The sequence below is a fragment of the Piliocolobus tephrosceles genome, chromosome 15, assembly GCF_002776525.5.
Source record: "Piliocolobus tephrosceles isolate RC106 chromosome 15, ASM277652v3, whole genome shotgun sequence".
NCBI classification, from domain to species: domain Eukaryota; kingdom Metazoa; phylum Chordata; class Mammalia; order Primates; family Cercopithecidae; genus Piliocolobus; species Piliocolobus tephrosceles.
In genome coordinates this window covers 87154011-87177752 of record NC_045448.1, presented here as the reverse complement: position 1 = coordinate 87177752, position 23742 = coordinate 87154011, and the positions used below count along the sequence as shown (strand labels likewise).

General features: G+C 39.1%; 1 protein-coding gene across 6 annotated transcripts in view; it reads left to right on the top strand.

Moving 5' to 3' along the window:
• Positions 1-23742, top strand: part of IMMT (inner membrane mitochondrial protein) — a 55794-nt gene that overhangs the window by 12549 nt on the left and 19503 nt on the right. Inside the window, exons 2-7 of one of the 6 annotated variants that reach the window (XM_023224896.3) lie at positions 5866-5939; positions 7547-7736; positions 12604-12715; positions 15094-15231; positions 15598-15690; positions 19817-19953. In XM_023224896.3, coding sequence (XP_023080664.2) covers positions 5866-5939; positions 7547-7736; positions 12604-12715; positions 15094-15231; positions 15598-15690; positions 19817-19953 — 744 coding nt within the window. Of the gene's footprint in view, positions 1-5865; positions 5940-7546; positions 7737-12603; positions 12716-15093; positions 15232-15594; positions 15691-19816; positions 19954-23742 lie in introns of all 6 variants that reach the window. The other 5 variants (XM_023224901.3, XM_023224895.3, XM_023224900.3 and 2 more) reach the window with 5 other exon arrangements.

Sequence of the window (23742 nt, the reverse complement as noted above, 5' to 3'; positions counted from 1 at the left end):
GAGCTATGATAATGCCACTGCATTCCAGCCTTGGCAACAGTCTCTTAAAAAAAAAATTATATGCTTGAAACACTCTATTTCTATATTTTCACCCCTCAGATTGTCAATGATTAAAAAAATACAGTGTGTTGGAGAAAATGTGGGAAAACATACTTGCATATTACTAGAGGGCAGTTTGGCTAATTTGGCAATATTGACATGCAAATTTTACTTTTAAGAATAGACCCAAAATTGTGTATACAGTGTTACTCAGGTAGCATTATTTATTTTAACAGTAATTTAGAAAAAACCTCAGTGTCCCTCAATAGGGGCTGGTTAACAATTAAACATTAAGTAACAATGGAATGCCAAATCATAAAATCCCGTGGGAAGCTTTTCATGTATTGATATATAGTAATTTAAAATATATATCCTTGAACTTTAATAGAGAGCTGTGTGTATATTATGGTATCATTTGTGTAAAGGTGGAGAAAGTCAGGAGAATATGCATATTTGAATAAATATACATAAAATGTCTCTGGATAAATAAGAAACTGACAGTGTCAGTTGCCTATGGCAAGCATGGGGTGGCTGGGGAAAGAAGTATGAGGAAGATTTCGCTCTATGTATATTTAAACTTTTAAAATTATTATTTTAAATAAGATTTTACATTTATTTAGTATTAGGAAGTTTTAACTTATAGTCAAAATACATTCTGTCAAAGGGAGGATGGAGAGTCAAGATAAAAGAAAATAGAAGGTAGATAAAGAAACATTTAAAAATACTGATGCTGGGCATGGTTGTTCATGCCTGTAATTCCAACACTTTGAGAGGCCACAGCAGGAGAATAGGTTGAGGCCAGGAGTTTGAGACCAGCCTGGTCAACATAGCAAGACCTGGTCTTTACAGACAAACAAGCAAAAATATTATTCAAAGAAAAACTGATGTGACTTTGGGTAGTCTCAAACTCTAGTGTTAAATTTGTCCCTGATTTCCTGGAGTCAGTTATCCATTATGCTTGCTGCTTGATACTCCAGTTAGCTACTTATCCACTGTTAACAGTGCCTTAACTTTTGACCTGAATACCTGTTTATACCTAGACAGATTAAAAAATGCAACTTTAAATATAACACAACTTCAGTGGCCTCTTAATATTTTCTCCCTACGTCACAAAAATGGAGTTGTTGACATATAAAAATAGATGGATTTCTGTTTATAATTTCATACTACCTGCTTTACAGAATAGAAGGAAAACACCCTTTTCTATTAAAAATTGTTTAAAAATGTTGGGAATTCTACAGGGTAGATAATAATTGAAATACTGGGGTTTTTGTTGTTGTTATTTTTTGTTTTCATTTTTTTGGGGGGAGTGGAGGGGACAGGGTCTCATTCTGTTGCCCAGACTGGACTGAAGTGACACAGTCTTGGCTCCCTGCAACCTTCACCTCCCGGGCTCAAGTGATTCTCATGCCTCAGCCTCCCAAGTAGCTGGGACTATAGGTGCATGCCACCAAACCTGGCTAGTTTTTGTATTTTTATTAGAGATGGAGTTTTGCCATGTTGTCAAGGCTGGTTTTGACATACTGGGCTCAAGCAATCCCCCCGCCCACCCCCGCCAGCCTCTCAAAGTGCTGGGATTACAGGCATGAGCCACCATGACAATAATTAAAATACTTTTAAATACCAGTTGTATCTGCTTTACATATTTTAAAACATCTGATTTGTTTTTTTGTTTTTCTTTTTCTTTTTTTTTTTTTTATTGTACTTTAAGTTCTAGGGTACATGTGCATAACGTGCAGGTTTGTTACATATGTATACTTGTGCCATGTTGGTGTGCTGCACCCATCAACTCGTCAGCACCCATCAATTCATCATTTATATCATATATAACTCCCCAATGCAATCCCTCCCGCCTCCCCCCTCCCCATGATAGGCCCCAGTGTGTGATGTTCCCCTTCCCGAGTCCAAGTGATCTCATTGTTCAGTTCCCACCTATGAGTGAGAACATGTGGTGTTTGGTTTTCTCTTCTTGTGATAGTTTGCTAAGAATGATGGTTTCCAGCTGCATCCATGTCCCTACAAAGGACGCAAACTCATCTTTTTTATGGCTGCATAGTATTCCATGGTGTATATGTGCCACATTTTCTTAATCCAGTCTGTCACAGATGGACATTTGGGTTGATTCCAAGTCTTTGCTATTGTGAATAGTGCCGCAATAAACATATGTGTGCATGTGTCTTTGTAGTAGAATAATTTATAATCCTTTGGGTATATACCCAGTAGTGGGATGGCTGGGTCATATGGTACATCTAGTTCTAGATCCTTGAGGAATTGCCATAGTGTTTTCCATAATGGTTGAACTAGTTTACAATCCCACCAGCAGTGTAAAAGTGTTCCTGTTTCTCCACATCCTCTCCAACACCTGTTGTTTCCTGATTTTTTAATGATTGCCATTCTAACTGGTGTGAGATGGTATCTCATTGTGGTTTTGATTTGCATTTCTCTGATGGCGAGTGATGATGAGCATTTTTTCATGTGTCTGTTGGCTGTATGAATGTCTTCTTTTGAGAAATGTCTGTTCATATCCTTTGACCACTTTTTGATGGGGTTGTTTGTTTTTTTCTTGTATATTTGTTTGAGTTCTTTGTAGATTCTGGATATTAGCCCTTTGTCAGATGAGTAGATTGCAAATATTTTCTCCCATTCTGTAGGTTGCCTGTTCACTGTGATGGTAGTTTCTTTTGCTGTGCAGAAGCTCTTTAGTTTAATTAGATCCCATTTGTCTATTTTGGCTTTTGCTGCCGTTGTTTTTGGTGTTTTAGACATGAAGTCCTTGCCCATGCCTATGTCCTGAATGGTACTGCCTAGATTTTCTTCTAGGTTTTTTATTAGGTCTAACATTTAAGTCTCTAATCCATCTTGAATTAATCTTCGTATAAGGAGTAAGGAAAGGATCCAGTTTCAGCTTTCTACTTATGGCTAGCCAATTTTCCCAGCACCATTTATTAAATAGGGAATCCTTTCCCCATTTCTTGTTTTTCTCAGGTTTGTCAAAGATCAGATGGTTGTAGATGTGTGGCATTATTTCTGAAGGCTCCGTTCTGTTCCATTGGTCTATATCTCTGTTTTGGTACCAGTACCATGCTGTTTTGGTTACTGTAGCCTTGTAGTATAGTTTGAAGTCAGGTAGCGTGACACCTCCAGCTTTGTCCTTTTGACTTAGGATTGTCTTGGCAATGCGGGCTCTTTTTTGGTTCCATATGAACTTTAAAGCATTTTTTTCCAATTGTGTGAAGAAACTCATTGGTAGCTTGATGGGGATGGCATTGAATCTATAAATAACCTTGGGCAGTATGGCCATTTTCATGGTATTGATTCTTCCTATCCATGAGCATGGTATGTTCTTCCATTTGTTTGTGTCCTCTTTGATTTCACTGAGCAGTGGTTTGTAGTTCTCCTTGAAGAGGTCCTTTACATCCCTTGTAAGTTGGATTCCTAGGTATTTTATTCTCTTTGAAGCAATTGTGAATGGAAGTTCATTCCTGATTTGGCTCTCTGCTTGTCTGTTACTGGTGTATAAGAATGCTTGTGATTTTTGCACATTAATTTTGTATCCTGAAACTTTGCTGAAGTTGCTTATCAGCTTAAGGAGATTTGGGGCTGAGACAATGGGGTTTTCTAAATATACAGTCATGTCATCTGCAAACAGGGACAATTTGACTTCTTCTTTTCCTAACTGAATACCCTTGATTTCTTTCTCTTGCCTGATTGCCCTAGCCAGAACTTCCAACACTATGTTGAATAGGAGTGGTGAGAGAGGGCATCCCTGTCTTGTGCCAGTTTTCAAAGGGAACTTTTCCAGTTTTTGCCCATTCAGTATGATATTAGCTGTGGGTTTGTCATAAATAGCTCTTATTATTTTGAGGTACGTTCCATCAATACCGAATTTATTGAGCGTTTTTAGCATGAAGGGCTGTTGAATTTTGTCAAAAGCCTTTTCTGCATCTATTGAGATAATCATGTGGTTCTTGTCTTTGGTTCTGTTGATATGCTGGATTACGTTTATTGATTTGCGAATGTTGAACCAGCCTTGCATCCCAGGGATGAAGCCCACTTGATCATGGTGGATAAGCTTTTTGATGTGCTGCTGAATCCGGTTTGCCAGTATTTTATTGAGGATTTTTGCATCGATGTTCATCAGGGATATTGGTCTAAAATTCTCTTTTTTTGTTGTGTCTCTGTCAGGCTTTGGTATCAGGATGATGTTGGCCTCATCAAATGAGTTAGGGAGGATTCCCTCTTTTCCTATTGATTGGAATAGTTTCAGAAGGAATGGTACCAGCTCCTCCTTGTACCTCTGGTAGAATTCAGCTGTGAATCCATCTGGTCCTGGACTTTTTTTGGTGGGTAGGCTATTAATTGTTGCCTCAATTTCGGAGCCTGCTATTGGTCTATTCAGGGATTCAACTTCTTCCTGGTTTAGTCTTGGGAGAGTGTAAGTGTCCAGGAAATTATCCATTTCTTCTAGATTTTCTAGTTGATTTGCGTAGAGGTGTTTATAGTATTCTCTGATGGTAGTTTGTATTTCTGTGGGGTCGGTGGTGATATCCCCTTTATCATTTTTTATTGTGTCTATTTGATTCCTCTCTCTTTTCTTCTTTATTAGTCTTGCTAGCAGTCTGTCAATTTTGTTGATCTTTTCAAAAAACCAACTCCTGGATTCATTGATTTTTTGGAGGGTTTTTTGTGTCTCTATCTCCTTCAGTTCTGCTCTGATCTTAGTTATTTCTTGCCTTCTGCTAGCTTTTGATTAGTTAGCTGTTTACCTCTAGGCTTTGGCCAGTAGAGTGTAAATTATAACTATAGAGTAATTTCGTGTATCCTCTGATGATGTGATATATTTTCCTAAAACTATAGATACTTTTAAAAGGAAGTTTTTGTTATTCTGATATTCCTTAAATACAATTTCAGTAAAGAACCTAGAGAAAGCATTTTTCCCCTTGTTGCAGCTTGATTTTTCTTTGTATTTTAAAAGAAGATACTTTTATGGATTTGATAAGTATAAATTGTCAAATTGATAGGTATGAATGGTTTAAAGTTTATGAAAACCTTCCCCAACAGTATTTAGATGCTTGTTCATTTGCTTGATTTAGGGGATCCACATATTATTAAGAAATGTTTAGGTATATTTTACTCTTATTAAAACCAATCACAAACCATATAGCCCTGATCATTTGTTTTATGTAAGAATAGACTAGTTATATGGGGACAGGTGTACTTGAGCATTTGCAACATTAATTAAAATGTTTTTCTTAAAATGGTTGGCTTTTAGACTAACAATATGCTAAGATAAACCAAAAATCAGCTTTTAAATGAATGCCTCTAGGAGTTGACCAGCTACATAGTTAGTTCAGAGATGGAAAACCTGGTTTTCTGGATCAGTTAGCTGAGGTTAGATCTGTCCCTTGAGTGTGTATCCTATAATGCCATGTTTTTGGCTACACTTTGTGGATGATTTTTCAGATGTCTAAACTAAGCTTATAAAGTAAAAATAGATTTTTTTTTTTTTTGCCAATTGAGAAAACATATAGCAAATACCAATTGTATTCAAGAAATAGCATACTTAAGACTTATTTAAAGGTGCTAATTGATCATAGTCTGATAATTCTTTTTAATATTAAAAGTAATTTTATGTGAGCCTTGGGGTATAAGAAGCATCACTGCTTTTAGGAATCTATAAATATGGGATAAATTGACTTCTGAAAAAAAGTAATTTTTTGTTTAATGAAGACATTTTTAATAAAAGTATTTTATCTGTATTACCAACCCAAAAAGCTTACCAGTTTCCTTTAACTGTATTGGTTGTGATGTGTTTTCCTTCTTTAGAGTTGTCTCTGTGGGAAGTTTGTCCTCCGTCCATTGCGACCATGCCGCAGATACTCAACTTCAGGCAGCTCTGGGTATGTAGTATGTCTCCCTATAACCAGGCTTTTCACTGTGTGCTGCTAAGGGAGTATGTGTGTGTTTTCCTTGAATGTGGGAATAGCTGTCTAAACCTTTTTTTTAAGGGATACATACACTGAAGCTTTGCTGTAACATTGTTGGGCTACCTTCTGGAGCATTGTTTGTAGGTAATAATTTGTTAATAATGCACCTTTTGGCTCTTTGGTAATTGGATGGCATCTGAAGTAGAACTCTCCTTGCATGTGCAGTCTTCCATTCTATGGCAAATAGATTTATATCCAGAACTCAGCATGTTGTAACTAAATAAGTGTTAAATTTATTTGGCATTTTATTATCTTTTTTTTTTTTTTTTTAAGACAGAGTCTTGCTCTGTTGCCCAGGCTGGAGTGCACTGGCTCGGTCTTGGCTCAGTGCAACCTCCGCTTCCCAGGTTCAAGCGATTTTTCTGCCTCTGCCTCAGCCTCCACCGTATCTGGGACTATAGGTGCGTGTCACCATGCCCAGCTAATTTTTGTATTTTTAGTAGAGACGGGGTTTTGCGATGTTGGCCAGGCTGGTCTCGAACTCCTGACCTCAGGTGATCCATCCGCCTCAGCCTGTCAAAGTGCTGGCATTACAGGTGTGAGCCACCATGCCTGGCTGATGTTTTATTATCTTTTGTAAAGAGTTTATTGTGTTTAGGCCAGGTGCAGTGGCTCACGCTTATAATCCCAGCACTTCAGGAGGCCGAGGCGGGCGGATCACCTGAGGTCAGGAGTTTGAGACCAGCCTGGCCATCATGGTGAAATCCCATCTCTACTAAAAATACAAAAATTAGCCGGGCATGGTGGTGCATGCCTGTAATCCCAGCTACTCGGGGGGCTGAGGCAGGAGAATCATCTGAAGCCGGGAGGCAAAGGTTGCGGTGAGCTAAGATCATGCCATCGCACTCCAGCCTGAGGAAGACTTTGTCTCAAGAAAAAAAAAAAAGTTTATTGTGTTTATAGAAATGTTTGATTGAGGAAGAGGAGCCTTGAAAGTTAGTGATAGTTCTTGTTTGGATTCAGAGAGAATATCATGATTGTGGACATGTTGAATTAAATGTTAAAGGGTGGATTCCTAGATATTGTAGTTATTTTTAGTTACTCATACTTTTTTCTATTTCTTTTTTTTTTTTTTTTTTTTTTTGAGACAAGGTCTTGTTCTGTTGCTCCAGGCTGGAGTACAGTCGCATGATCACGGCTCACTGCAGCCTTGATCTCCCAGGCTTGAGCATTCCTCCTACCTCGGCCTCCTGATTAGCTGGGGCACCTGCTACTATACCTGGCTAATTTTTTTTGGCAGGGGGCGGCGGGTAGAGATGGGATCTTACTATGGTGCCTGGGCTCAAGCAACCCTTTAATCTAGGCCTCTCAAAATGAATAAATACTATTTTTGGTGGCAACATGTTAGAAACAAATCAGGAAAAGGTGATGTGCAGATGTGGTGGTAAACTTGGCTGCTATGATCTGAATTTGTGGTAGATAAGTAGAGGCTAGAGGTCTTTGAGATGGTTACATTGGTATAGGAAATAGGTGTAGGAGAGCCAATAAATATAAATGTATTTCCTATTTCTTTCACTTAGGTTGACTACTGGCAAAATTGCTGGAGCTGGCCTTTTGTTTGTTGGGGGAGGTATTGGTGGCACTATCCTATATGCCAAATGGGATTCCCATTTCCGGGAAAGTGTAGAGAAAACCGTACCTTACTCAGACAAACTCTTCGAGATGGTTCTTGGTTCTGCAGTTTATGATGTTCCATTGCCAAAGAAATCGGTAAGAGTTTTAAACAATATTTCAATTTATCCGATGAAATACTTTAAAAGCAAGTTGTTTTCATGTTGAAAATACAGTTTTCTTTTGATATTCTTGAAGGAGTGGTTCAGGACTTCCCGTGGATACAAAAATCTCATGGATACTCAAGTCTCAGATATAAAATGTTACAGTATTTGCATATAACCTATGTACACCCTCCCATATACTTTAAATCATCTCTAGATTAGATGTAATATCTAATACAGTATAAATGCTGTCTAAATTTTCATTATACTTTGTTATTTATGGAATGATGACAAGAAAAAAAGTGTCCATGTTCAGTACAGGTGCAGTTTTTTTCTTTTATTGTTTTTTTTTGTTTGTTTGTTTTTGGTTTTTTTTTTTGAGATGGAGTTTCACTCTTGTTAACCAGGCTGGAGTGTAGTGGTATGATCTTGGCTTGCTGCAACCTCCGTCTCCTGGGTTCAAGCGATTCTCCTGCCTCAGCCTCCCGAGTAGCTGGGATTACAGGCACCTGCCAACATGCCCAGCTAATTGCTTGTATTTTTAGTAGAGATGGGGTTTACCATGTTGGCCACACTGGTCTCGAACTCCTGACCTCAGGTGATCCACCCGCCTCAGCCTCCCAAAGTGCTGGGATTACAGGTGTGAGCCACGGTGCCTGGCCAGTTTTCTTTAAATTGAACTAATAGTAGCTAGTACAGATGGATAATTATGCTTTTGGAGTCCCGTAAGTGCTGTCAGTACATACCACATAGAAAATAACTGTGTTGCACATAAGGGTAAATGGAGGAGATACCTTGGGCAGAGGTAACCATGGTTGCCCTGTGGACTGAGGGGGATGTCTATATGTTATCCCATGCTGTTGCAGCTATCAAGCTCTTACTTAGAACACTATAAAAATAAGTGCAGAATGGTCATGACATAAAACCATGTATTATGGTTAGTAGTGGTTCCTTTTAGACCATAACACAAAGTCAGAGAATTTTCAGCTAGATGCTGATTAGTTGACAGGATATCTTCTATTCCTGTAACTTTGTGTGTATTCCTTTTTTTCTCACCAGCCTAAAAAAATTTTTTTTTTTTTTTTTTTTTTTTTTTGAGACAGAGTCTCGCTCTGTCACCTAGGCTTGAGTACAGTGGTGTGATCTCGGCTCATTGCAAATTCCGCCTCCTGGGTTCCAGCAATTCTCCTGCTTCAGCCTCCCAAGTAGCTGGGACTACAGGCATGTGCCACCATGCCCAGTTAATTTTTGCATTTTTTTATTAGAGATGGGGTTTCACCGTGTTGGCCAGGCTGGTCTCAAACTCCTGACCTCAGGTGATCTGCCCACCTTGGCCTCCTAAAATGCTGGGATTACAGGCGTGAGCCACCACGCCCGGCCTAAAAGTTTTTTAAACTCTAATCTTAAATGTTTCATCATTCACACACAGCTTCTTGTAAAAAACAAAAATTCTGTAAAAGAGCATGGATTTTTGACTCTTTGGTATTGGGTATTTCTTTATGCTATGAGGCTGGACATGGCTGATCAGTTTATTCTTAGAAACTGGGTGGACTTACTCTCTAGTATCTAACATGATCTAGAGACCCATCCTATAGCAAAGTTAACGTTTGGAAAAAGAACTGTCATCTAACTTCCTCCCTGTAACCCACCCCGACCATACTTTTTCAACATGTTTTTGACTAGTCTTCTACATCATTTATTCTTCTATACGGACTTTAAAATGACCATACTGACTGAGGGAGATAATTTGGCAGCTTCATAAGTCAAGGAGCAGAACCCTGTGGATTTATTCTAAAATCTTGAATCTATTTTAAGCTTCATGACCCAGGAGAAATAGCTGAAAGCTATTCTAGGAGCATGGAGTATGGTTGAAAAATTCAGAGCAGTGTTCTTTTCTCAGTTGACATGACTTCAGATGTCATTCTTTGTAGATGAATCCTTTATCCCTCCAAATAGCCTCTTCTCACTCCACTTTAGCTACCTTGGAGAACATTTCTACTTAGTAACTCAGCATGTTTGTACTACACCACCTCCACACTTATACTACTTCTTATTTGCTTTTTTGTATTAAAGATAGTATACCAAGTTGTCAGGTGTAGCTAGGCCAGAATTTGTAGATTCTTCACAGGTTGCCCATGTTTCATTAGCTATCCTATCTTGTTTAATCTTCTTGCATTACCACTATCTGTACTCCTATTCTGACCTTTATCACTTCATATCCAAATTATCTTCTTAACTAGACCTGTTGCTCTCCATGTGCACACAGTCTTTCCCATCTTCCTCCCAGTCTCTACCCACCTAGATCTCTCCTAACAGAATCTGGGTCATCTTTATATCAATACCAGAGAATCTTCTAAAAGAAGTACTATGATATTTTCATGATAACAACTATTAATGTACTTCTAGATATTTCGTGTTGTTTAAAAGAAGACCATAGGATGTAAAAACTAGAGAAATCTTAGAGTCTGTCTCACCTTCTGAATAAGTATGAAGCCAGTAGTGCTTAAATGTCAACTTAAAAAGTTGACATTCAATACCCTTGGCAATCTGGCACTTGTTTACCTTTGCAGCCTTATCTCTGGGTCCTGCACATAAGCCCTTAGCTCTGCACCAGTTGCCCTTCATTACAAATATGTCTTTGCTTTCCTTACTTATTCCACCAATGTTAATCAAGTGATTAAAGTGTTCCAAGGGCCATGCTTAAAGAGAGAACTCAGATCTAAGATCCATTCCATTTGTCCAACTTTTTACAGGATGGTCTCCTAACCAGAATGACTTCCTTTCCTTTGCCCGTCAATGTTCTCTTCAAGGGCTGCATCCTTCACTGCGTAGACTTAATTTTCTCTCCTCTGAGTTACAATAGCAGTTAGTGTTCCTATTTTTTACCATTTATTCAAGCACTCTCTACTGTTAAACATTGTGTCAACTTGTTGCTGTGCATTATATTTCATGGTAACCTTTTTAGTAGCAACATGATTTGTTGTAACATTGCCTCTATATTTACTGTCCATGCATAAAATCTTTTTGGTGGACATGGAATAACACCTGCCTAAATGGTTACAACTGTTACATTCCTGGATATAACTTCATATCATAAAAATATCATTTCTCTCAAATATATATGTATGTCATTAAAGATAGTACCAAGGTAGTACCAAATATATATTGAGATAGTACCATATTACATTGAGATAGTACCAAATTACATTAAGATAGTACTAAATATATATGACATACATATATATGTTTGAGAGAAATGTATATGTATATATTAGAGAGAAATGATGTTTTTATGGTGTGTCTGTTCACACAAATCTAGTAAGAATTTGAATGAATTTTTCTAGATGGTGAGGAACCAGATATAATACAGTTTTAACATTCATATGGAGGAATTAATGATGTACATGACTACTCAAGAACATTTTGAAAAAGGCATGAGGAGGGGTGCTTTTCTAGATAGACTTTTTTATACTGCTACTTTAATAAAATAAGATTGTGACACAGGAAAAGAAATTAGAGGAATAGAGCAACTGAATTTGGAAATAGATCACACACACACTTTGTGAGAATGTAAATCACTAGAATCTTAAGTGAAAGTGATCTGTTAACATCTGTTAAAAATATACAACCCCTTTGACCCAGCAATTCCTCTTCTGAAAACTATCCCATAGATGTCACACTATGGTGCTTTTCAGTTAAACGGACAGGGATGGATGTTCATTGCTTTATTTGTAGCAGCAAAGCAAAACAAAACAGGAAAAAACTTGAATGACTATAGAGGAGAAGTTGACCAAATTATGGGAAATCGTTATATGAGGATGTTATGCAACTAAAAAGAATTTCTTGACCTGAAAGAGAATGTCCATGATATAGTGTTAAATGAAAAAAAAAGAGCAAGTTACAAGGTAATTTGTATAATATAACCCTATTTTGGTTTGTTTAAGGAAGTGAAACATTGTTTATGTGTATATGCTTGAGCTTTTGCTCAGGAGTAGAAGGATAGATTCCAGGCTCTTAGCAGTGGCTACCTAAGAGAGTGGAAAGGGAAAGGAGCAGTGAAGAGGCAAGTTAAAGCCACTGGTATATCTTGGTATTGTTTTGCTTGTTACAGTAATCATTCTTCATCATTCAAAAATAATATTTTAATGAAAATGGAAATAATTCTAGTTTCTGGTAATGACTAAGTTCAGAACCATCTCTGTTGTGTTTAAGTAGTCATGTTAGGGATATCTGAGTTAGGGCAAAAAATGGAATAACATAAGTGGAAATAAAAATAAAAGTAATTTTTCCTGGCACATATCTGGCAGCCCTCTTAAATGAACAGTGTCTTAAACTTAAGGCAGGCAATAATTGGGAAAGAGGAAGGCAAGCCTTGCTTACAAATTGATATCATATATCTTATTGTGCAATTGCATGAATCCTGGCAATCAAAGAAACAAAATTCATGTATATTTTTACTCAGAGCCTTTAATAATCATTTGCTTCTAACTGAATGTATACAGAAGACATCATAATGTGATTTAGAAAGGAAATTATAATAGTCTTCTTAATACTGTGTAAGTACAAGGAATGGTGTTTAATGAGAAGATCATGTGTCATGGACTTTACTGGTCACCCTAATAGAAACCTTTGTTACTATTAAAATATGGGCTGGTCATTTGGAATGAAATTTCTGGACTGCACTTTTCTAGTAATGGTGGTTTCTCTCAACTATGTTTAATAAAATATATATGTTATAGAGTGTTGATAACTTTATGTTAAAAGCCTGAAAGACTTGACATTTGAAATACTGCAAATTACTGTACCTTTTTAAAAAATAGTAATATATCTGAAATGTTAAATAAATGTTTTTTATTTCCAAGATTCAGTCTGGTCCACTAAAAATCTCTAGTGTATCAGAAGTAATGAAAGAATCTAAACAGCCTGCCTCACAACTCCAGAAACAAAAGGGAGATACTCCAGCTTCATCAACAGGTACTTATATTTTAACCATCTTTTTAAAATTCTAGGTAAATCTCTTCACCAATTATTATTATCATTATTATTATTATTATTATTACTATTACTATTATTATTTTTCTTGAGACAGAGTTTTGCTCTTGTTGCCCAGGCTGGAGTGCAACGGCATGATCTCGGCTCACCGCAGCCTCCACCTTCTGGGTTCAAGCAATTCTCCTGCCTCAGACTCCCAAGTAGCTGGGATTACAGGCATGTGCCAGCACACTCCGCTAATTTTCTATTTTTACTAGAGGCGGAGTTTCTCCATGTTGGTCAGGCCGGTCTCAAACTCCCGCTCTCAGGTGATCCGCCTGCCTTGGCCTCCCAAAGTGCTGCGATTACAGGCGTGAGCCACCATGCCCAGCCTCTTCACCAATTCTCTATCCTTTCTTAGTGATGAAAGTGTCTTGCTGTAGTCCCTGCAGATATTTTTTGACTTCAGAAACTACCAGTCACCCCGCCCTAATTTACAGCATTTGCCTGTTGAACTCTAACCTGTTCAGTATACATTTGAACTTCTTATATTTCTCCTTTGTTGCATCTGTTCTTGATTAAATCACCCGACTTTAATTCAGCAGATATTTACTGTCTTTTCTGTGCTAGACATTCTTGTAAGTCCTGGGGAAATAGCCATGAACAAAACAGTTAAAAAAAATTTCCAGCTAATATTTCTTGATTGGATAAGGAGAGGGAATAAACAAGTAAAATGTATAGGACGTCAGATATTGTGGGAAGGAATACTGCAGTTTTAAATGGAGTGTGTAAGGAATACCTTACCTGGAAGGGGTTATCTGAGCAAAGATTAGAAAGACATAAGGAGGGGAAGTCATGTAAAAGGGTGGTGGGGAAAAGCATCCCAGGCAGCAGGATTAGCTGGTGTAGAGGCTTGACATATTCAAGCAAAGGGCAGATGAGGCTAGAGTGAATTGAGTAAGGGGAGAACAGGAGCAAATGAGGTCAGAGAGGGAGCAAAAAGTTTATTGTGGCAGTCCTTGGAAGCCATTGTAATAATTTTATTTTAGGCCAGGTGCAGGGGCTCATGTCTGTAATCCCAGCACTTTGGGAAGCCAAGGTGGGAGGATCACCTAAGCCCAGGAGTTTGAAAGCAGCCTGGGCAACATAGCAAGATCCTGTTTCTATAAAAAATTAAAAATTAGCTGGGGATGGTGGTGCATGCCTGTAGTCCCAGCACTTGGGAGGGAGGACCACTTGAGTCCAGGAGGTTGAGACTGCAGTGAGCTGTGATTGCACCACTACACACCAGCCTGGGTGACAGGGCAAGACTCTGTCTCAAACAAACAAAAGAAAATGTTTCATGTTCTGGGTGGGATGGGAAGAGAATGCTGAGCCAGGGGATTGATAATTGACTGTTATTTGGTTTAAAACCAAGGCCAGGCACAGTGGCTCACACCTGTAATCCCAGCACTTTGGGAGGCCGACGGGGGAGGATCACTTGAGCCTAGGAGTTTCAGACCAGCCTGGGCAAGAGAGGCAGACCCTGTATCTACAAAAAAATGTAAACATTAGCGAAGTGTGATGGTACACACCTGTAGTCCTAGCTATGTGCCAGAGGCTGAGGTGGGGGTATTGCTTGTTCCTGGGAGGTCGAGGTTGCAGTGAGCCATGATAGTGCAACTATACTCCAGCCTGGGCAGCAGAGTGAGACCTTGTCTCAAAAATAAAAATCAATCAATCAATAAATATATAAAATACTACACACAAAAAAGATTGATTGATTGATAGAGATGGGATCTTGCTATGTTGGTCATGTTGGTCTTGGCCTCAAGCAATCCTTCCATCTTGGCCTCCCAAAGTGTGAAAAAAAAAAAAAATTATATATATGTATATTTTAACTCAGTTCTGTTCTTGATCACTGTGACCTTTCATCTTTGTGTTTAAAACCGTAATCTTTTTCCTGCTCACACGTCTTCCACCTCTCTTCAAAGCAATTAAAAAATATTCTTTGTTTAGTTGCTTTCTTTTGTCTGTCTTCATCATTAACAGGCTTTTTCCTATGTTATTCTTTTTCCATGTTGTGTAAATGTCCACTTCTTGTGTGTTAATATTTAATATTATTACTAGAAGCCTTGCCTGGAATAATGTTGGTTAAAATGTGGGTGGATGCAGACAAGACTTCTTTTCTTTTGTTCTTTCCCAACCATTGTCCATTTTGTGTGAGTTTATATATGCAGTGGACAATGCTCCTGTTTGTGTGTTATTCAAACATGTGGCAGTACAAATATTTGTGTCTTTAAGGAGTCAGATGTGAAGTGGGTGGTGATGGTAGTAAATTCCTGTCTGTTTCTTTGTTAACCTAGGAAAGTATAGATACCATGAGTAACATATATTTATAGCACCTACAGAAGCAGCTCAAATTATTTCTGCAGCAGGTGATACCCTGTCAGTCCCAGCCCCTGCGGTTCAGCCTGAGGAATCTTTAAAAACTGATTACCCTGAAATTGGTGAAGGAAAACCCACACCTGCGCTTTCAGGTAATTTAATTATTTCTATTTGTTCTTTTATGAATGATATGCTCATCAGAACTATTTAATGCCTAGGCAACACGTAGGCACTATGTATACATTTACACTAGGTTCAGGTCTTCAGACTTTTAGGAAATTTTAAAAATTTAAATGTCCAAATACATCTTTTTAAACAAGGAGATTAAAGACTGATTCCTATTTCTTCATTTTGGAATCATTAAGAGTAATGATAATGGTTTTAGAATTCTTACCACAAAAATGCCCTGTGTTGATACAACTGGCCAGTACAAATGATGCTGGTTTTTATATCCCTGTTAGCTATTAAAATTCTGTGCTGAAATTTGATTTCCTCTTATTTACTTTTGCTGCAAGAAGAAGCATCTTCATCTTCTATAAGGGAGCGACCACCTGAAGAAGTTGCAGCTCGCCTTGCACAACAGGAAAAACAAGAACAAGTTAAAATTGAGTGTATGTAAACCAGACAGCTTCTTAAGGATTTTGGGTCATCTCCCAGTTGCTCTCTTCTTAAACTATCAGCACAAGTTTGTCATCTGTCAGCTAGTTGTGGTTTCTTTTGTTGCTATTGTTGTTTTTTAGTGGCATTGCTTTATTCACCACCTTCATTTCATCCAAACTTCTTTTACCCAAGTGACAAAGGCTATTCTTAGTGTATAGTTGGTGAAAACTCCAAATAATACTAAAGATTATGTTAGCACTAAAGATTATTTATACTCTGGGTAACAGGAATTGATTATTTATGTTTTAACAGCTTGCCTAAAAGTCCTTTATTTATTTTTTTGAGACAGGCTCTTTTTTTCTGTCACCCAGGCTGGAGTGCGGTGGCACTGTCATGGCTCACTGCAGCCTCAGCCTCCCAGGCCGAAGCCATCGTCCCACCTCAGCCTCCTCTGTAGCTGGGACTACAGGTGCGCGTACCACCATACCCAGCTAATTTTTAAAAAAATTTTTATAGACACAGGCATCTCACTATGTTGCCTAGACTGGTCTCGTACTCCTGGGCTCAAGTGATCCTGCCACCTTGGACTTCCAAATCGCTGGGATTATAGGCGTGAGCCCCTGTACCCAGCCCTAAGAGTCTTTTATTAATAATTGTCAATTTATAATTGTAAATAACTGTTTGTTAATAATTGTAAATTTATTTGTTGGAGTCAGAATGGCTTACACTGCCTTATCATCTAGCCTCTGGACTCTCTAGTGGTGCTCTCGTCTGACACTGGTGGGGCATGGAATGTTCTACACATCGCTGGTTTCCAGCTAACAAGCATATTCCTTTTTAAGTTTCAATTTTATGGTTTTTTTGTTTGTTTGTTTTTAAGAGATGGGCTATTGCTATGTTGGTCAGGGTAGTGTTGGACTCTTGGCCTCAAGAAGTCCTCCCACTTTGGCCTCCCAAAGTGCTGGGATTACAGGCATGAGCTATCACGCCTGGCCAAGTTTTTTATTATTATTTTTGCTGTCCTTGGTAGGTCAGGATTCTTAAATTTTTCGATGGTTTAAAAAAGGTAATAGATACTTATACATTTATTTTTCTGTCTTAAAGCACTTGTAACATAATTTTTTGTACTGTGCTATAATATGTTGATGTCTCTGGAGGTCGTGGGATATAGCTTTTTGCTGGACAGAGAGTTGTTTAAGTACTCATGGCAACTCTTTATAGTTTTTTTATCTCCTCATCATTTGTTTTGTTCCTGTTTCCCTTGTAATGTGCTGGTTCTGCCCTACCCTGAGGAACCAAGTTTCTTAGAATAGCATAGGTGTCATTCTGTGCCTATGGCATTAGTTTTGCTACTTGGATTTGGATTTTTGTTTTTCATTTTTTGTATTCTTCTGATTGTGTTACAAATATTTTAGAATATTTAATAAATGACTTCTAAGTGAAATGTTTGTTTTTTCCTATTCCTTTTTTCTTTTAGTCCTATTTTTTCTTCACTTTTCACTTTTCTCTCTTTATCACTTGGGTACCTTGAAATTAAGTTATAAATGTAAGATGGAGATGTCTGCTGTTTCAGCTGTTCTTTTCCTTCTCTGGTTCCTCTCATCTTTCATTTTGGGCAAAGTGAAAATTTTCAGAATTTTATCTGTCACCTCTTAATTCTCCCTCAAACTTGACTTTAAAAATATACATGCATGCATTTGCATGTGAAATATTTATCAAGGATCAAAGGACAGTGACTAGACCTCTGAAGAGGGCTGGAAGCAGCAGGTACCTCCCAGCAGCCCACTTTCTGTGGCCTCCATAAAGTAGTTCACAACTACCTGTACTTGATGTCCACTGTTCACTCACACATGTCATGGGATCCAGATACCACAGTTTCTCTCCCTTGCCCCTTTCTCTCTTTGTATCCCCTGCTCTCGTTTCACTTCTATCACTTCTGTCAATTTCTTTTTATTTCTCCTTGTTAGTTTTCCTCTTTTATCTTGCAGAGGTACCATTTGTAGTTCATCAGGTTCCATTTGTTCATTGCTAGTTGATGCTTCTTTTGCTCAAAATCATCTTTTTTTCTCACTTGTCAAATTTTTTTTTATTTTTTGCCATGTGATATCTTTTATTTTATTTTATTTATTTATTTATTTATTTAGAGACAGAGTCTCACTCTGTCACCCAGGCTGTAGTGCAGTGATGCAGTCTCGGCTCACTGCAACCTCTGACTCCCAGGTTCACACGATTCTCCCACCTCAGCCTCCTGAGTAGCTGGGACTATAGGCACCCACCACCATGCCTGGATATTTTTTGCATTTTTAGTAGAGATGGGGTTTCACAGTGTTGGCCAGCCTGGTCTCGAAGTCGACCTCGGGTGATCTGCCTGCCTCGGCCTTCCAAGGTGCTGGGATTACAGGTGTGAGCCACTGCACCGGCCCATTTATTATTAAATTAGTATTCTCACTAGCCTTCTTTCTTCAAATGACTTTTTTTTTTTTTTTTTTTTTTTTTTTTTGCATTTTAGTAAATTATCTAAAATGGTTGTTTGCTTTACTTTTTGGTATTCCTGAGACAGCATATAGAAATGTGATCTTAACAGGTGCCTCTTGAACATTGGTGTCTGCTATTTCTTGAGTCCTTTTGTGGAAGAACACTGTCCATTTCAAGTTGCCTTTGGGTTTTGTTTTGGGGTTTTTTGGCCTGTTTTTTTATTTGTCTTTTTCTTTCTCCTGTCTGTTTTCTTATGTCTTGTCAATATAAGTGTTTTGCTACGAGTATTCCTTCTTGCTAAGGGGATGAAAATGGGCACTTCTTTTTCCCTTTGAGTCTGTACAATTGTTGTTTAAAATGAAGAAAGCTGATGGATTCGTTGAGTTTATAGCCACAAATATGTAAAAAGGGCTATATTGTCCTAAACCTTGTTTCTCCCATTTGAAATACATTACCCTCCTTTAAATAATTTTGAGGAAAAAAAAAACACTTTTTATTTTGAAAAAGTTTAGATATACAGAAAAGAAAAAGTAGGCTGGGCACGGTGGCTCATGTCTGTAATCCTAGCACTTTGAGAGGCTGAGGTGGGCAGATCACGAGGTCAGGAGATTGAGACCATCCTGGCTCACACGGTGAAACCCCATCTCTACTAAAAATACAAAAAAATTAGCCAAGCGTGGTGGCAGGCACCTGTAGTCCCAGCTACTCAGGAGGCTGAGGCAGGAGAATCACATGAACCCGGGAGGCAGAGGTTGCAGTGAACTGAGATCATGCCACTGCACTCCAGCCTGGGCGATAGAGTGAGAGTCCATCTCCAAAAAAAAACAGGCACAGTGGCTCACGCCTGTAATCCCAACACTTTGGGAGGCCGAGGCAGGCAGATCAGGAGGTCAGGAGATCAAGACCATCCTGGCTAACATGGTGAAACCCCGTCTCTACTAAAAAATACAAAAAAATTAGCTGGGTGTGCTGGCAGGCGCCTGTAGTCCCAGCTACTCGGGAGGCTGAGGCAGGAGAATCACATGAACCCGGGAGGTGGAGTTCACAGTGACCCGAGATCGTGCCGTTGCACTCCAGCCTGGGCGACAGAGCAAGACTCCATCTCAACAACAACAACAAAAAAAAGAAGTAATAAATCTTCATACATTTATCATCCAGACTAAATTATCAGTATTTTACCATACTTTTTTTTATTTTTTTGAGATGGAGTCTCACTCTGTCGCCCAGGCTGGAGCGCGGTGGCACAATCTCGGCTCACTGCAACCTCCACCTCCCGGGTTCAAGCGGTTCTCCTGCCTCAGCCTCCCGAGTAGCTGGGACTACAAGCACCCGCCACCATGCCCGGCTAATTTTTGTATTTTTAGTAGAGATGAGGTTTCACCACATTGGTCAGGCTGGTCTCAAACTCCTGACCTTGTGATCCACCCAGCTCGACCTCCCAAAGTGCTGGGATTATAGGCGTGAGCCACCGCACCCACCCTTTACCATACTGTTAAGTGAAACTTTGATTCCCTAAATTTGAGTCTCGTGTATTTTGTTGTTCCTTTTTAAATTTTTTGGGAAATGCAATGGAAGACTAAATAGGAGAACAGCAAAAGTTTAGTCATTTATGGGGTAGGGATTTGTTTTTTAACTGTTCTTTTTTTTTTTTTTTTTTTTAAGCTCTAGCCAAGAGCTTAGAAGATGCTCTGAGGCAAACTGCAAGTGTCACTCTGCAGGCTATTGCAGCTCAGAATGCTGCGGTCCAGGCTGTCAATGCACACTCCAACATATTGAAAGCCGCCATGGACAATTCTGAGGTGAGCCCAGTGAATGATTAGAAGGTTTTTAGCTGTTATGACTTGGGGGTCAAAAAGAAAAATCGGGGGTGGAGAGAAGTGTATATTTCATAGACTGCTTTCTTCCTTATGATACGGGCTTTCTCTCACTAGGGGAAGATACCTTTTTTTGTTATTGTTTTGAGACGGAGTCTTGCTCTGTCGCCTGGGCTGGAGTCCAGTGGTGCGATCTCGGCTCACTGCCACCTCCACCTACCAGGTTCAAGCGATTCTCCTGCCTCAGCTTCCCGAGTAGCTGGGATTACAGGCACCCACCACCATACCCGGCTAATTTTTGTACTTTTAGTAGATACAGGGTTTGCCATTTTGGCCAGGCTGGACTGGAACTCTTGACCTCAAGTGATCTGCCTGCCTTGGCCTCCCAGAATGTTGAGATTGCAGGCATGAACCACTGTGCTTGGCCTTAGAGTAATTATCTTTAAAAAACGAAATGAAAAAAGCCTTTAAATTTTTTAGAATGAATTTTATACATTGTGCTTTATTTTATCTTACAACACTGGTGCAGTACAGTAATTAGTTCAGATTTGCTTTCATATTTTAATAGTGCTTAAATGTTTTTGTTGTTTGCTTTAAAATTGCTATTTGCTTTAAAATTGCTATTTCCATAGATAAACTTTTAAAGATACTTTTCAAACTTGACCTGCAGTGTTTTTTTTTGTTTTTTGTTTTTGTTTTTGTTTTTTGAGACGGAGTCTCGCTCTGTTCCCCAGGCTGGAGTGCAGTGGCGCGATCTCAGCTCACTGCAAGCTCCGCCTCCCGGGATCACACCATTCTCCTGCCTCAGCCTCCTGAGTAGCTGGGACTTCAGGCGCCCGCCACCGTGCCCGGCTAATTTTTTTTTGTATTTTTAGTAGAGAGGAGGTTTCACCGTGGTCTCAATCTCCTGACCTTGTGATCCGCCCGCCTTGGCCTCCCAAAGTGCTGGGATTACAGGCATGAGCCACCGTGCCTGGCCTTGACCTGCAGTTTTAAGAAATAATACAGAGAGATCCCATGTTCCCTGAAACACCTGCTATTTTAAATGTTTATGATTATTTAATTTATGCTAAACACTTCAAAGAATGAAGTAATAACATTGATTTTTCAAAATTTAATACTGGGACCCAATAAATTATTTTATAATTACATTAAGTTACTTACTATGTATAAATGTATCTCTATTCCAGGTCATTTAAGGAGTAAATTAAAGTAAAATACATAAATTATTAATCTTAAGGATCAGGATCATACATGGTCAGTAAAGTTACTATGCCGTCATAACTAGTTTGTAAAAAAAAATTTACACACACTTTACATTGTTTCAGTCCTATATACTTATATTACAAAAGAGTTTAATTAGACCTCTGATGTTAGTAGCAAGAAACTACAACCTTTGAAAACTTAAGGAAAATTCCATTTTAGTCAAAGTCCAAGAAAAATACTTAAATATCAGAGTTCAGTCAGCAAAGTGGAAACCACTCAGGAAATTTAATTTGCTCGTTACAGATATGGGAAGGCTAGAAGTTGCATGATGTCAGGGTGTTGGGTTCAAACCCAAGTAGACCAGTATCCCTCAGAAGGACACAGATTAGAAGCTTTAAATGCCATGTTACTACTTGGGTATAAGGGTACACAAGGTGGTATTTCGTCTTCCCAGTGCACATAATGTGTAGCACATGGTGATTAGACAGTGTAAAATCTATTGCAGTCAAGATTTTACAACCTAATGGTAGCAGTTAACAGATTAGAGTATTAGCTAGTGTACAAAATAATTAGAAAAATGTATGAACACGTTTTGAAATGTTAAGAATGAATTCCAGCTTTTTTTCTAGTAGAAGCTACAGGTGCGCATGTAATTTCTAGTATATGCTGAATAACTTTCACAAAGCTGTGTTTATGAAGAATTGGATTTGGTAATAGTGGGATTTAGTTTGATTGTAGGGGAATCTGTGTCTGTTACAGAGTAGGTTTTCCTTGGACTTCTGTAAGCAGGAGTACCTTCAACAAGGGTGATAAATGTTGGCCCCCAGATATGTCATTGACATTTACATGCTTTGTGATTCTATTTGGGTCAGTTCATGTGGCCCAAATCAGCATCCATTCTTTTTGTTTGTTTGTTTTTGAGACAGAGTCTCGCTCTGTCACCAGGCTGGAGTGCAGCGGCATGATCTCTGCTCACTGCAGCCTCCACCTCCCAGGTTCAAGCAATTCTCCTGCCTTAGCCTCCCAAGTAGCTGAAATTACAGGTGCCCACCACCACACCTGGCTAATTTTTGTATGTTTAGTAGAGAGAGGGTTTCACTATGTTGGCCAGGCTGGTCTCGAACTCCTGACCTTAAGTAATCCACCTGCCTCCCCCTCCCAAAGTGCTGGGATTACAGGCACAAGCCGCCATGCCTGGCACCAAATCAGTATCCATTCTTGATGTATTTTATTTTCAAGATGACTAAAGTGGGCCAGGCACAGTGGCTCATGCCTGTAAGCCCAGCACTGTGGGAGGCTGAGGCAGGCAGATCATTTGAGGTCAGGAATTCAAGACCAGCCTGACCAACATGAAGAAACCCCATTTCTACTAAAAAAATATAATTAGCTGAGCATGGTGGCCCATGCCTGTAATCCCAGCTACTCGGGAGACTGACGCAAGAGAATCACTTGAACCTGGGAGGCGGAGGTTGTGGTGAGCCAAGATCGATCCGTTGCACCCCAGCCTGGGCAAAGAGAGGGAAACCCCAACCCAAAAAAAAAAAAAAAAAAAAAAGACTACAGTGGGAACTCACTGAAACATCAACTTTATTTTTCACATCATAAGATATACTTTGCAAAATTTTACATAGAACATTCTTTTTTTTTTTTTTTTTTTTTTTTGAGATAGAGTCTTGCTCTGTCACCCAGTCTGGAGTGCAATAGCATGATCTCGGCTCACTGCAACCTCTGCCTCCCAGGTTCAAGCGATTCTCCTGCATCAGCCTCCTGAGTAGCTGGGACTACAGGCGCCCATCACGACACCCATCTTAGTAGAGATGGGGTTTCACCATATTGGCCAGGCTGGTCTCAAACTCCTGACCTCAGGTGATCTGCTCACCTCAGACTCCCAAAGTGCTGGGATTACAGTTGTGAGCCACTGTACCTGGCTACATAGAACATTTAAAAAGCAATACACGAAGAAAAATACAAATATTTCTTCTAAATGTGTGGGCTCTTAACCTAGAGTTGAGTCTGTAGATAGAATTCAGGTGCTCATTGAACTTGAAGGAGGGAAACATCTTTATTTTCCTGAGCCTCAAATTGAAATTTAAAACCATTTTCTTCAACTGTGAATACTGGCAGCAAACCACAGTAGTGTTAGCAGTACTGTGACCATGTCACCAGTAGAAAGCACAGATGTTTTCAGATCACATTATAGTACTTGCAGATCTCTTGAATATTATGTACTAGTTCTAAATAGGGTATTTATTAGTTCTACCACTAGATCTTGTTTATTATTTCCCTTTTTTTTTGTTTTTGAGACAGGGTCTTGCTCTGTCACCCAGGCTGGAGTGCGGTGGTGTGATTACGGCTCAGTGTGGCCTCATTGTGGGCTCAAATGATCCTCCCAGATCAGCCCCTCAAGTAGCTGGCACCACAGGCATGAGCCACTATGCCTGGCTGTTTTTTTTATTTTGTTGAAATGGGGTCTCCCTATATTGTTCAGGCTGGTCTCAAACAACTGGGCTTAAGTGATTCTGCTAGAGTGCTGGGATTACAGGCATGAGCCACTGAACCACGTCTAGG